This window comes from Gossypium hirsutum, chromosome D12 (genome assembly GCF_007990345.1).
Source record: "Gossypium hirsutum isolate 1008001.06 chromosome D12, Gossypium_hirsutum_v2.1, whole genome shotgun sequence".
NCBI lineage: Eukaryota > Viridiplantae > Streptophyta > Magnoliopsida > Malvales > Malvaceae > Gossypium > Gossypium hirsutum.
Window position 1 is genome coordinate 6,052,309 of NC_053448.1, and position 14,845 is coordinate 6,067,153.

The following is a 14,845-nucleotide window of genomic DNA, read 5'->3' on the forward strand; positions in this document are numbered from 1 at the left end:
TCGTGGCACGACTCAACTGATTGTACACTGGATGCTGCCCTGCAAGGCTGTCTTGGAAGCAATGTATTATAGCTGGTCATTATTAACGTATCCAGCCTTCGCCTGCAGAACATGGTGATATGAGCCTCTGGGCAAGTCGTCCCATTGTACTTCTCGAATTCAGGCATCTTAAACTTATGAGGGAGAACTAGATCTGGCACTAAACTCAGCTCTTTTGCGTCAATGCCTCGATAACCTTCAGTGACTTCCATCGCTTTGAACTTCTCCTCCAGCCACTTGCATCTTTCCTCTAACTTTCTCGGTAACTCCTCTTCACTCTTTCCTTCTCAACCACTTCATCAAAGTCAGGAATGGCAGAGTTAATAGGATTATTTTCGGGATTAAAACCCGGCCCAGTTTGGAGTTCGAAACACCAGCTCGAAATTGCTGAGGCATGATGGTGACAGTAGATTTGCGCGGGTATTCAGCTTGAGCTCGCTCACGTGGAGGGGTGAAACCTGGAGGATAGAAAAGTTCATCATCATTTCCCTCATCGACATCTGCCATGGGGCCCTTTCCTTTGTCACCTCCCTTAGTTATCAGTTGGGTTAACTTGCCACTATATCCTCTTGAATTCTCGCATCTTCTCAGACATTTCTTGCTTCATCTTATCTAACCGCTCCTGCATTTGCAGCTGAAGCTGGTCTTGCATCTCCTCTGGTACTGTTCGAGCTTTTCTAATCTCTGATTTATATCTTTTGTTTTGCTCGAGTGCCGATGGTGTTGGATTGGTTGGTTGTTTCTATTAACTGAGTATAATTTTAATTAATTAGGATCAATTAAAGTTTGATGCATATGATGCGATGCATGAATGAATGCAAAAAGACGTTAATTATGATTCAATTCCACTTGGAAAACTTTATTAGAAAACAAATCCCTTTACATAGAATAGACTACAAATACGACTTCGCCCTAATACTTAAGACCTTGATTTTTTGAAGCAACGAGGCTAACTCTCGTCCTCGGTCTGACTCTAATTCATACTTTACGCTTAACGTGTCAGCTTGTACTGCCAAAGTTTGTAAGTGATCAGCTACTTCTCGAATCTGAACCAAGGCTTGCCCCATAACACGAACCCTGCTTCTGACCTGATTTTGGAGATAGTGAAGCTGTTCCTTTGATGATCTTTGTTTGCCTCCAAATACTCAATCCTGGCTTTACAGTTCTGTAATGCCCCTCTAATTCTTCTATAGTTTTCTTCATTTGCTCGATTCTGCTTAAACTTGCTTGCAGTTCCACCACTGAATTACGATTTTGGTATTGATGAACAATCTTCTCAAGTTCGGCCACTTTAGCCCTTAGTTTATCCCTTTCATCTTGATTTCTAACAAACTCTTCTCAAGCGATTTATTTTGCATCGGGCTTCTTGGAATCTTTCTTCCCATCTACCAGCCTTGGCTTTTTCTTCTTGAACCTTTTGACGCCACTACTCTGAGGTTTTTCCCAACCAGTAGTTCTTACTGACAGACGTAGTCTCTTATAATCCGTCTTCAAGCTGTTCAAATCTTCCTCGACTTTGCGCTTCCCTTTTCTCAGGCCTTCGGTTCCTGCTTTTGAACATCTATGTCCAACTTTAAATTCACCTTTCTTCCTCATTTGCTCTATTTTCTTCTCTAATCTGCATTCCTTCTTTCGATGTTTGCTTTATGATTTCCAGCTCAGAAGGACGACGCGTAATACCTCTATCGACTGACTATTTCTGAACTTGCCCAGGAATGTTGTCATAATCCTCCTAACACGCCATTCGTTATATTCAGGAGTTGTCATTGGACCACGGCTAATCTCTTCATTCGGCGAGTCTGATTCCACGCATTGGCCATCTCACGAGCCTTCCTCTGTACCCATCATCCTTATACGAAAATTCACACTCAGCTAGTCCTTGAGTGGCAGGCACAAACTGTCTTGACCTGTATTGTCTTAATACTAGCAATGGAGCATAACCAACAGCTCCCCAAATCCCGAGCAATGGAACCCAGTCAAAATCCCCACACCGATATAGGATATCATCTGGAAGCAACCACGGAGCTCTCCACTCGACGTTCTCCGCAAATTCTGAAAGATTGCCATCCATTTCTCTTCTGTAATATCATCTCTCCTTGACGTTGCCACTATCTCTTTCAACGGTGAATAACTTTCAAAGAAAACCTGATATGAAACCCTATCAACCTTCCAAAAGTGGCTATAGAACCACTCAAGTAGTAGCTGCGCACATCCAATAAATCTGCCCTCTCCTGTTCTTCGACATGCATTCAATGACCTAAAGGTTTCTGCCAAAATCACCGGAACTGGCGTAACTCCCTTATCAAGCCGATCAAATAAATCAGTGACCGTCTCGTCAATATGTCCCAAAACCTTAGGAAACACAATTAAGCCATATATACTCAAAGCAAAGACGTCTACTTTCTTCCTCACATCTGGGTGTGCTAAAATGAGGTCATTCAAACTTTTCCAAAGAATACACCTACTATCCCCTTTTTGCTTAATCCGAGCTGTAACCCACTGCTCACTTATCCCTGTTATATTGATCAGCTTCTTCAAGAAGGTCGGTACATTTACCACTTTCGAATAAATTTTATCTACCTGAACCTTCGAACACCGAAGTAAAGCTGTGTACTCTTCTATCGTAGGCACCAAATCAACCTTCCCGAATGTGAAGCAACTGTAGGCCGGATTCCAAAACTAGGCAAGAGCTCGAAACAGACGCTTGTCTACCTTCATGTCAAGTAAATAAGGCAAATCCCCATAATTTAAATAGAATAAATGCCTAACCTCATTATCCCATTGATCCCAAATCTCTTTCAATTCCTGCAAGTTGTTCTGAGCCACGCTAACACGAGTGAAGTCCCATAACTCTGATACGTGTCCCACGGCCAAACTGTCACCTTTTCACGCTGTATCTTCTCAGACCAAGCCCGGACAGCCGCATTGTCCTCCACTCTATCAAGAAACCCATTTCCCATGATAAGCTTCCTATTTGGCAACCGAATATGAACCAACACCTTTATAATAAAATGTCATGCAATCATGATGTCATGCAATCAAAACAAAATAAAACAAGTCAGTATCACATATAAAGATATAATCCAACATAAAAATAATAAGAACACTTATTTAGGAATCTACTAGGGTTCGGTATATTCTACCTAGGGCAAGTCCCTAAAGCTCACTATATGAGGTTTAGTTTCTAGAGTAAGGGTACCCGAACCAGCAGATTCCTCGATCCTCACCCATTATAGGCTCATATGGATCGAGTTCAGTTCAGGGGGACATATTTCCCTATGGCTGCATGGAGATGAAAATCTCACGAAGACATAGGTACGGATGTATCCCGAAAGCGGTCCACTATCCTGCACGGAGGTGAAAACCTCACGAAGGACTAGTTTTTCGCTCCCACTTAAGGGTAAAATGCAAAATGCAAATGCAAAGTTGCCAAAGTTCCATGATAAAACATCAATGAGTGCAAAGGGAAAATTTTTGAAAACTTTTTGATTTTCAACACAAAAACAAATATGATCAGTTTATGGCTTGACTCTCTAAGGTCCCCAGTGGAGTCGTCAAGCTGTCGAAACCATTTTTTTGAAAACAAAAATTTTGATGTCGACTTCAAAAGTAAAAATTGGACTGGAGTCGCCACCGAATCTTTGATTAAGGTGTGATCGGCTCACCTTAAAAATGACTTTGGTCTACGAAATTTGAGAAAATGGGCTCGGGAGTCAGTTACGCACGAGGAAGGATTAGCACCCTCGTAACGCCCAAAATTGGTACCAAATTGATTTTTTTAAAATGCCTTGGTGTCGAAAATTTGAAAAGATTTTAAAAGGAAACTTTTTATTTCATGAATGGATTAAAATAACAAGACAATTCTTATTTCAAAGAAATAAAACACCACACCTAGTAAGTTAGGGCACAATGTTTTTAAATCTTCAAAATACCCGAATATTGCCTTTTGTTTTTGAAAATTCTTATTTCGAGAAGAAAATGTCATGACCAGTAAGTTAGGACCCAACATTTTGAATTCCCGAGAATAAGCTTTTATTTAAAATTCGTGAATTTGTTGCAAAACAAATACTCGGCTTTCTAAATTCATCGAAAAATAATCGCGATCCAGTAAGTTAGGACACGACCTTTCACGAGAACCATGAATGCCAAATATTTTGGAATTTATAAAATAGGATGATTTAAATACTTTGAGAAAATCAAAATTGATATTTTAAAGAGATGCCAAAAAAAGGGTTAAGGCATAACATGAAACAAATACTGTAATTTAAGACAAATATGAATAAATATTTACAAGTATATGTACAAGAACACTATATAATTAAGTTTACAAATATGTGTACACATATATTTAACGCATATGTACAAAGATACACATAAAAGATGAAATGGGATATATCAATCAAAATATAATAAAAATGCATGTATGTATTTGGAAATCGTGAAAATAAAATAAACATAAAAGCATGTACATGTGTATATATTTACAGAATAAAAATGTATATGTGTATGTATTGGTAAATTATGAAAATACGCATATGTATATTAAAACACCTATATATAATATGAGTACAAATAACGGTGTACATTTAGAATAAGAGAAATATTTATAATAACTCAAAAAAAATGTATATATATAATATAAAAAACGTATTTTGAATTGTAAAATACGAAGAACATGTGTGTTTAAAATGCGTATGTATACACATATATATGTGTTTCAAAAAAGGTGAAGAAAAAATCATAGGTATACGCATATTTATGAAAGTAAAAAAAAACTAAAATATAATAATATATATATAGAGGTAAAAAAGAAACTGCACGAAATATATATATACAAGTACGTATATTACATTGAAATGCATGTATATATAATCATGCGTGCTTTAGAAATATAGAAATAAGGATAAAAATAATAAAGGGGAAAAAAATGGGCCAAATTGAATTAAAACGAAAAAACAAATTTAGAAAAATAAAAAAAATAAAAAAAATAAAATCAGGCCCAACTTAAATGCGCGCGTAACAGTGGAGGACCAAAAGGGAAATTATCCCATCCTTCCAAAACGCAGCGCAACGGGGGCCCAATTGAAACAAAAATAAAATATGCGACCCAATTTCTAAAATAAGTAAAAAGGATTTAATTGAAAAGCGTTGCAAAAAAGGAAGGGCCAATTGCGCAAATAGACCATGTGACGTCAGAGCGCACGGATCCTCCCCTTCGGGTCGGGTAACCGCGCGGGTCATGGCACCAAACGGCGCCGTTTTGATCTGCTATTTAAAGCAGTTTTTCCTTCTAAAACCTCATTTTTGCAGTAGGAAAAAGAAAAAAAAAACAAAAAAAACATAAACACCCTCTGCTAGGGTTTCGCCACAGCCCCTTGCGCCGCCGTCCGTCTGCCATGGTTTCGCCGCAACCAGTGGCCGGAGGCTCACCGAACTGGGTTTTTTAACCCTATTTGGAGCGGATTCAAGGGCAAGGTAAGCCTTTTCTTTCTATTTTTTCCGTATATTTTAACACTAAATCGAAAGAAAAAAAATTCTAAAAAACAATCACCTTAAAGAAAATAATATCGATCCGTTTCTCTATTGATTTTCTTCGCTTTTTTTCCTCCCCTTTTTACAGATTACAGAAGGGCCTTTTATAGCCCGAAAACAAAAGTAAAAACGAATCTAATTTGTTATTTTATTCTTTCTCGGACTCTTTGAGTCCGTGTTTGTAGGTATCACGGAGCGTTCGTGGAGGAGTGGCCCCGAGGCGTGCGGCGGTTGGATACTTGCTGGCGGCGTCGGGGCAGACATGCGGCTAGGGTTATTTTTTGTTTTTTGTTTTGCTTTGGGCCAGGGCTATTTTGGGCCACTTATTTGTTGGGTTAATACTATTTTCTTTTTTGTGTTTAAACCCAGGCCGATTGGGCCTTATTACAGCTGCCCCTCTTTGCTCATTGTCGTGTAACGAGAACAGAGCAAAGACTATAAGGCCCAATTGCATCTGGCTATACTGAGCCTTAACTTCTTCAGTGCTTCTCTTCTAGTAGCCTTGTTCCTTCCTACTGCATCTTCAGAGGTATGGAAAACAGTGCTTTGATCCACTCCACTGCAACGTCAGGGAGATAGGATTCGTACCTTGTGGCTTCTCAAAAAAACAAAATTTACTATATTTAGTCTGCTCCACTGCAACTTCAAGGAGATTGGATTGGTTACTTCAGTCTGCTCCACTGCAACTTCAGGGAGATAAGACTTGTATCTTCGATCTACTTCACCACTAGTATGGGAAGACAAGATCTGCTTATTTTTGATCTACTTCATGCCAGTACATGAAGACAAGATCTGTTTTCTCCGATCTACTTCACGTCAATAGAATTACTGGCTTCAATATACTCCATTGCAACTTCAGGGAGGTAAAATCTGCCATCTTTGACCTGCTTCTCTGTCAGTATAGGAAGGCAAGATCTATTTTTCCTACTTCACCACCAGTATGGGAAGATAAAATCTGTATATTCGATCCACTTCGCTACCGATATAGGAAGACAGGACCTACTATCTTTGATCTGTTTTACGCTGGTATATGAAAACAAGATCTGCTTTCTTTGATTTGCTTTGCCACCAGTATGGGAAGGCAAGATCTGGTATCTCTGATCTACTTCACGCCAATACATGAAGACAAGATCTACTTTCTTTGGTCTGCTTCGCCACCAGTATGGGAAGGCAAGATCTGCTTTCTTCGATCTACTCCACCACCTGTACGGGGAGAAAAGATCTGGTATCTATGATCTACTTCACGCCAGTACATGAAGACAGGATCTGTTATCTTTCAACCTGCTCCACTGTTGCTCAGGGAGATAAGGCGCTATGATTTCACCAATCTGCTCTCTGTGAAACATGACCTGTATGATTCACTTTATGAGCCTAATTATGCCTAATGATTAGGATGTTATGATCAGAATGAATCAAATGCTCCTAATTAGGCGTGTATGAATGACATTTGAATGTTATGTCATGAAAAATGAATATTGAATGTTTAAAGTCATTATTGCTCATTAAGGCTTCCTTCGTGGCAACAACGCTTCGTCAAAACTTGAAAAATTTAAAATCTCGACTCTTGGCTCCTAGATATCTCTGACCTTTTAACCCGGTGAAGGTCTAAACAATAATCCTGTTTCAGGTTCCTGAGCTATTTAAAGATTTCTGGAGTAATATGAAAAACTTCCCTTGTGAAAGTTTTATTAGTCCATTAATCATTACTCTAATGCAACATGTTTGCGAAAAGATTACAACGATGAATAAAACAAAATTAATTTGGGAGCATAGCTCGCAATGGATTGTCAATGATAGAAGAATTGTCTGGGGACATTTATATTGAAGAAGAATGAAATATTCTAAAACAACGAATTCAATACAAATACTGTGATCAGGTGCCCCTGATATCTTTTCTTGAATTTCTCTATACAACTTTTCGAAGACTCTTCTGAATTCAACACGTGTTTAGGGGATTCACAGTATTTTGTTGATGCCTCAAGATGTCGTTTATTCCTTTCTGCCGATTTAGGTACAACAAGACTACCATGAGACAATCAAAATTTGAGCCGCCCTTTTCGGGTTTTCAACTCAAATCCCGTTTGGTCTTAAGGTGCCCTTTGCGGGTTTTCACCCTAGCCTCTCCATTTTTTTGTTTTGGAATCAAAGCGCCCTTTGCGGGTTTTCACCTTGGTTCCCTCCCTTCTTCAAGTAAAGTACCTCTTCACCGAATCTGAATTTACCGGATTAGGTAAGTTTTTTCCATTCATTTCAGCCAGGATCAGGGCTCCTCCAGAAAAGGCATTTTTTACAACATAAGGACCCTCCCAATTCGGCATCCATTTCCCCCTAAAATCCTTTTGTAGAGGAATAATTTTTCTCAACACCAGGTCCCCCTCATGAAATTCTCTGGGTCGGACTTTCTTGTTGTAGGCTCGCATCATTCTTTTCTGGTACATCTGACCATGCTGAATAGCCTTTAGCCTCTTTCCCTCTATCAAGTTCAACTGATCGTATCGAGATTGAACCCATTCCACTTCATCCAATTGTAGCTCAGACAAAACCCGGAGAGAAGGGATTTCAACTTCGATGGGCAAGACTGCCTCCATGCCATAAACTAAGGAGAAAGGCGTTGCCCCGGTGGAGGTCCTGGTTGACGTTCGATAAGCAAGGAGGGCAAACAGTAATTTCTCGTGCCAGTCCCTGTAAGTCTCAGTCATCTTCCCTACAATCTTCTTTATATTTTTATTGGCCGCTTCTATTGCACCATTTATTTTCGGGCGATACGGCAACGAATTGTGATGTCTGATCTTGAATTGACTGCAGCCTCTGCTATTGAGCTGTTGTTCAAATTCAGCGCATTATCGGATATGATTCTTTCGGGCATTCCATACCGACATATGATCTCTCTCTTCAAGAACTTACTGACTGATGACTTTGTAACATTAGCATACGAAGCAGCTTCTACCCATTTGGTGAAGTAGTCAATAACCACGAATATGAAACGATGCCCATTTGAAGCCTTCAGCGATATTGGCCCGATAACATCCATACCCCACATGGAGAAAGGCCATGGAGAAGTCATGACATGAAGAGGTGAAGGAGGTGCATGCATTTTATCACCATAGATTTGACATTTATGGCACTTCTTGGAATAATTGATGCAATCCCCTTCCATGGTAGACCAGTAGTACCCGAATCTCATAATCTGTCTGGCCATTGTGAAACCACTAGCATGCGTTCCACAGATGCCCTCATGGACTTCCTCCAAGATTTTCTTTGCTTCCACAACGTCCACACATCTTAGCAGAACTTGATCTTTTCCCCTCTTGTATAAGATCTCCCCATCTAAGACGTAATCAATGGCTAGTCTTCTCAGAGTTCTCTTTTCATTCTCCGTTGCCTAGCCAGGATACTCACGAATTTTTACATATCGTAGTATATCCTGATACCAGAGACTATCATCAATTTCTCCTTCTTCAATATTGTAACAATGAGCCAGGTCTTCATAGATACTCATTTGGATAGGCTTCATATCCTCATGTTTGTTCACCTTGATCATGGAGGCTAAAGTAGCTAGTGCATCAGCCATCTGGTTCTCATCTCGTGGGAGATAGCAAAAAGTGATGTCCTCAAACTCCCTAATCAATTCGAGGACCAACTTTCGATAACTGATTAATTTGGGATCTCTCGTTTCCCATTCACCCCTGAGCTGATATATCACCATGCTGAATCTCCATAGACCTCTAGCACTTTGATTTTCTGGTCTATAGCTGCACGAATACCCATGATGCATGCTTCGTATTCTGCCATGTTGTTTGTACAATCAAAATCCAATTTGCAAGTAAAAGGATAATGATCACCATTCAGGGACACTAGGACTGCCCCAATTCCATTACCCACAGCATTCGAGGCTCCATCAAAGTTTAACCTCCAACCGTGACCTTTTTGGGGATTTTCCTCAGTAGCCGCTATACACATCAGGTCTTCATTTGGGAAATCAAAACTCAACGGCTCGTAGTCCTCCAGAGCTCTACTAGCTAGAAAGTCAGCAATTGCACTCCCTTTCACAGCCTTCTGGCTCACATAAACAATATCAAATTCAGACAGTAAGATATGCCATCGGGCCATTCTCCCATTCAAAGCAGTTGACTCCATCATATACTTTAACGGGTCTAACTTTGAGATTAGCCAAGTCGTATGGTATAACATGTACTGCCTTAATCTTCGGGTTGTCCAAATCAAGGCACAACATAACTTCTCAATAGGCGAATATCTCATTTCACAGTCAGTGAATTTCTTGCTGAGATAATATATCGCCCTTTCTTTTCTCCCCGTTTCATCATGTTGGCCTAGCACACACCCCATGGAATTATCAAATACTGTCAGATACAATATCAGCGGCCTATCCGGGCTAGGTGGTGACAGCACTGGAGTGTTAGACAAATACTGCTTCACCTTGTTAAAAGCTTCTTCGCATTCTTCATCCCAAGTACCAGGATTATGTTTCTTTAGAAGACGAAATATAGGGTCACATTTCTCAGTCAGTTGTGAAATGAACCTAGTGATGTAATTCAGTCTTCCGAGGAAACCTCGAACTTCTTTCTGAGTGCGAGGTGGAGGTAAATCTCGTATTGCCTTGACTTTGTCTGGGTCAATCTCGATTCCCTTTTCACTGACTATGAAGCCTAGCAACTTTCCTGACCTGGCCCCAAAAGTGCACTTCACTGGATTAAGCTTGAGCTGAAACTTTCTCAATCTTAAGAATAAATTTCTCAAGACCCGCACATGTTCGCCCTCCGTTCTAGATTTCGCGATCATGTCATCAACGTAAACCTCGATTTCCCTGTGCATCATGTCATGGAACAAGGCTACCATGGCTCTTTGGTATGTCGCTCCTGCATTCTTCAATCTAAACGACATCACTTTATAACAAAACGTCCCCCATAACGTAATGAACGTAGTCTTTCTCATGTCCTCGGGATGCATCTTTATCTGATTATACCCAGAAAAACCATCCATGAAGGAAAACAATGAAAAGCCCGCAGTATTGTCCACCAATGTGTCGATGTGGGGCAATAGGAAGTTATCCTTTGGACTAGCCTTGTTCACATCCCGATAATCCACACACATTCGTACTTTTCCATCTTTCTTTGAAACTGGTATGATGTTAGCCACCCACTCAGAATACTTGACTTCTTGCAGAAATCCGGCATCAAACTGCTTTTAGACCTCCTCCTTTATCTTCAACACGATATCAGGCCTCATCCTTCTGAGCTTTTGCTGCACTGGCTTGCAATATTCTCTTATAGGGAGACGATGGACTACAATGTCAGTACTCAACCCCGGCATATCCTGGTATGACCATGCAAACACGTCCTTGAACTCTCGGAGTAATTTGATGAGGTCTTGTCTTATCTTTGCAGAGATATCCGATCCGATCTTCACCTCTTTACCTTCCTCTAAGCTCACAATTTCTATTGATTCCCTGTGAGGTAGGATTTGCTTCTCGGCCTTTTCTACCATCTTCAACAAGTCAGGAGACAAACCACAGTCTTCGTTGTCTTCAAAATCATGCGATCCCTCTAAACACATGCTTCGTTCAAAAGGAGACTCTAAATTTGTAAGAGTGACATTCGCATCATTGATATCGTAGGACCTGTTATAAGTATGAAAAACAATATGGATTCAGGAATTTGTTTGGTGCAATATGGTCATGAATGAAATGCGGGTGTAGTTTAAGAGAAACTTAAAATAACTGTTCTTATGGAAAGAAAGATTTGCTCCAAAAATGACTGCAAACATGAACATTATTAAAATAACGATTTTCTGGACATGAGTCTATTTCACAAAGGAATCCTTATCACTTCTAGGCTAAAAAGCAATAAGGGTGTTCTGGACATTACTCTGAGGAAATCCTAAAAACTACAGGTATTTCTTCTGCAGTCCAGTTGTTTAGCTCCCTTTCCGACTCGTAAGGACGAATATCTGGCAAAGTTCTTCCTCGCGTCGCTTCTTCATACACGGCATGAATACTCCCTAGCTCCGTGTTAATACTTCTGACCCCTAGCATTCCTTGATAGACGAATCCTCCTGATACAAAAGTCTTGGATAGGTGAGGAAAGATCATGGGTTCCCATTTGACTTCATCACCTGTCAAGCGAGCCCTTCTCCTCACTCGCTTCTTTTCCGGCTCTATCCTCTTCTGCCTAGCATCTGGCTTGTACCCTAAGCCAAAACGGTCCTGCTTGTCTTTCAACACTGGAGCCTCAACTCGGCCCTGAAGATATCTCCCCAATCCTCTTCTCGGCAAAGCTCCCTTTCCAACAGTCAACTGCAGACCCATCTCTGTGGTCCTGGATATTCTCGGCATCGGGATCTTGTTTCCCTCGTGGATGAATGTTGCATTTACGAACTCCAAGGAACGGAAAGAGCATTCGATTGCATCATCGCTCGTTTCTAGATAAGGCACATCATTGGTCACAGATGCAATGATATCTTCTTCAGCATCTATCGTCACAACCCTGCCTTCTGACACCAGCTTCAATTTTTGATGTAACGATGACGGTACCGTACCTGCTGAATGAATCCATGGCCTTCCTAATAGGCAACTGTAAGAAGGCTTGATGTCCATAACTAAGAAGTCCACTTCATAAATAGTTAGGCCAATTAACAAGGGAATGTCAATTCTTCCCATGACCCTCCTCTCAGTACCATCGAATGCTCGAACCACGTTCTGACACGACTTCATATGCGAACTATCCACAGGTAGCCTATTGAGCGTGGATAGGGGCAATACATTTAATGCCGATCCATTGTCTACCAGAACCCCCGGTAATATGCACCCTTTACACCTTGCAGTGATGTGTAAAGCTCTAGTAGATCCCATACCCCCAGGTGGTATTTCGTCATCGCTTAAAGAGATGAAGTTATCAGCGCTTATATTGCCGACCAGTCGATCCAACTTGTTAACAGAGATATCGTCGGCCACATAAGTTTCATTTAGCACCTTCAGTAGTGCATTTCAATGTCCCTCCGAGTTCAGGAGTAAAGCTAGCACAGATATGCGAGTTGGTTGTTTGTGTAGTTGTTCCACAATGTTGTACTCGCTATGCTTTATGAACTTCAAGAACTCTCTAGCTTCCTCCTCTTTGATTGGTTCATTGACCAACAATTCAAGTTCGACCGTCTTCTTCTTCTTTCCATCCGAAGTTTCTTTTTTTATTGGCTCTACTCGAGCCTTCACCTGTTCGTCATGCCCTTCTTCATCATGGTCCTCTTTATTAATTGCATCCTCCTTCCCCGGGATTGTCACATTACAATTGTAATTCCAAGGAACCCTCATGTTATCCTTGTAAGTAAACACGATCGGTTTTTGAATAATAACCTTTGGTGCTACTCGCGCTCCAGCCTCACTATTCTTAGGTCGTGAGATGATGACCACAGGATGGTTAGCCTTTGGAACTCCCAATGCCAACTCTGACGTACATACATGATTCTCCTTCTGAACTCCCTCACAAAATTCCATCTCCTTATTATCCATCATACCCTGTACCACGGCTCTGAACTCCGTACACTCTTGGATTTCATGCCCCATTTCACAGTGGAACTCACAGTAGTTCCTCCTATTCTCGCAGCTTTCTTCTGAAGCAATTAGCCCCCTTTTCACCATATCTTTCCAAACCCATCTCAAAGGAGTCTTCACGTCCGCAATGTCTGCCTTAATTTTTCTGTCCTCGCCCATCATATTTATTCCACTGTCAGTATGGTTTGGTAGTGGATTTTCTACTTTGGTGGCTTCATCAAATTTAACGACACCCATACCAATGAGCCTTTCAACCAACTTCTTGAAGGTCGTACAGTTTTCTATGAAATGCCCCGTGATTCCCGCATGATAGTAGCACTGTGCATTTGCGTCGTACCATTTGGGGTACGGGGGCTGTAAGGGCTTCAGATAGAAAGAGAAAACTACATGTGCGTCGAATAAGTTTCGGTATAATTCTCTGTATGACATAGGAATTGGCGTAAATTGGGGTCTCTCCGTATTTCGCCTTGTACCGGCCTCTTGTCTCGACGAGCTTTGCTGATTGGTAGCCACCTTTCCTGGCTGACTCACTGTTACTGACTTCGAGTAACCCTTGTTGTACATGCTCGCGTTGTTCACCTCGTTATCCTTCCTCTTCGAAGCTGATCTTCTATTACTCTCTCCAGCATCGATCTTCCCACTCCTGATGGCGTTCTCAATCATCTCGCCATTCATGACTATGTCAGGAAAGCTTTTTGTGGCACTTCCTAACATATGTGTTATGAACGGTGCCTTCAGGGTGTTAATGAACAACATGGTCATTTCCTTTTCAAGGAGCGGTGGCTGAACTTGGACTGCGACCTTCCTCCATCTCTACGCGTACTGCCTAAAGCTTTCGCTCGGCTTCTTCTCCATGCTCTGAAGGGTGATTCTATCAGGAGCCATGTCTGTCACATGACTATATTGTTTCATGAATGCTTGCGCCAAGTCCCTCCATGAACCAATCGTGGCACGACTCAACTGATTGTACCACTTGGATGCTGCCCCTGCAAGGCTGTCTTGGAAGCAATGTATTAATAGCTGGTCATTATTAACGTATCCAGCCATTCGCCTGCAGAACATGGTGATATGAGCCTCTGGGCAAGTCGTCCCATTGTACTTCTCGAATTCAGGCATCTTAAACTTATGAGGGAGAACTAGATCTGGCACTAAACTCAGCTCTTTTGCGTCAATGCCTCGATAACCTTCAGTGACTTCCATCGCTTTGAACTTCTCCTCCAGCCACTTGCATCTTTCCTCTAACTTTCTCGGTAACTCCTCCTTCACTCTTTCCTTCTCAACCACTTCATCAAAGTCAGAAATGGCAGAGTTAATAGGATTATTTTCGGGATTAAAACCCGGCCCAGTTTGGAGGTTCGAAACACCAGCTCGAAATTGCTGAGGCATGATGGTGACAGTAGATTTGCGCGGGTATTCAGCTTGAGCTCGCTCACGTGGAGGGGTGAAACTTGGAGGATAGAAAAGTTCATCATCATTTCCCTCATCGACATCTGCCATGGGGCCCTTTCCTTTGTCACCTCCCTCAGTTATCAGTTGGGTTAACTTTGCCACTATATCCTCTTGAGATTCTCGCATCTTCTCAGACATTTCTTGCTTCATCTTATCTAACCGCTCCTGCATTTGCAGCTGAAGCTGGTCTTGCATCTCCTTCTGGTACTGTTCGAGCTTTTCTAATCTCTGATCTATATCTTTTGTCTTTGCTCGAGTGCC

The 14,845-nt window shown here is 41.2% G+C and overlaps 1 protein-coding gene across 1 annotated transcript; it reads right to left on the bottom strand.

Moving 5' to 3' along the window:
• Positions 1–8,320: 8,320 nt before the first annotated feature.
• On the bottom strand, positions 8,321–13,798 carry LOC121224510 (uncharacterized). Its single transcript, XM_041107948.1, has 9 exons — positions 12,611–13,798; positions 11,457–12,559; positions 10,999–11,209; positions 10,783–10,905; positions 10,426–10,545; positions 9,934–10,059; positions 9,454–9,627; positions 8,779–8,953; positions 8,321–8,514 (listed from the first exon to the last, which is right to left on the bottom strand). Exons 1-9 carry the CDS (start codon positions 13,796–13,798, stop codon positions 8,321–8,323), a joined length of 3,414 nt encoding a protein of 1,137 aa, XP_040963882.1.
• Between the last annotated feature and the right edge of the window lie 1,047 nt (positions 13,799–14,845).

Excerpts from the sequence above, each read along its gene's own strand:
- LOC121224510 (XM_041107948.1), bottom strand. The coding sequence starts at position 13,798 with ATGATTGAGAACGCCATCAGGAGTGGGAAGATCGATGCTGGAGAGAGT. Across the intron at positions 9,628-9,933 it reads CGCTGATATTGTATCTGACA|AAGGCTGTGAAAGGGAGTGC; the intron begins GTATTTGATAAT and ends TATGTGAGCCAG. Across the intron at positions 8,954-9,453 it reads TTGATGGAGCCTCGAATGCT|GCAACGGAGAATGAAAAGAG; the intron begins GTGGGTAATGGA and ends TATCCTGGCTAG.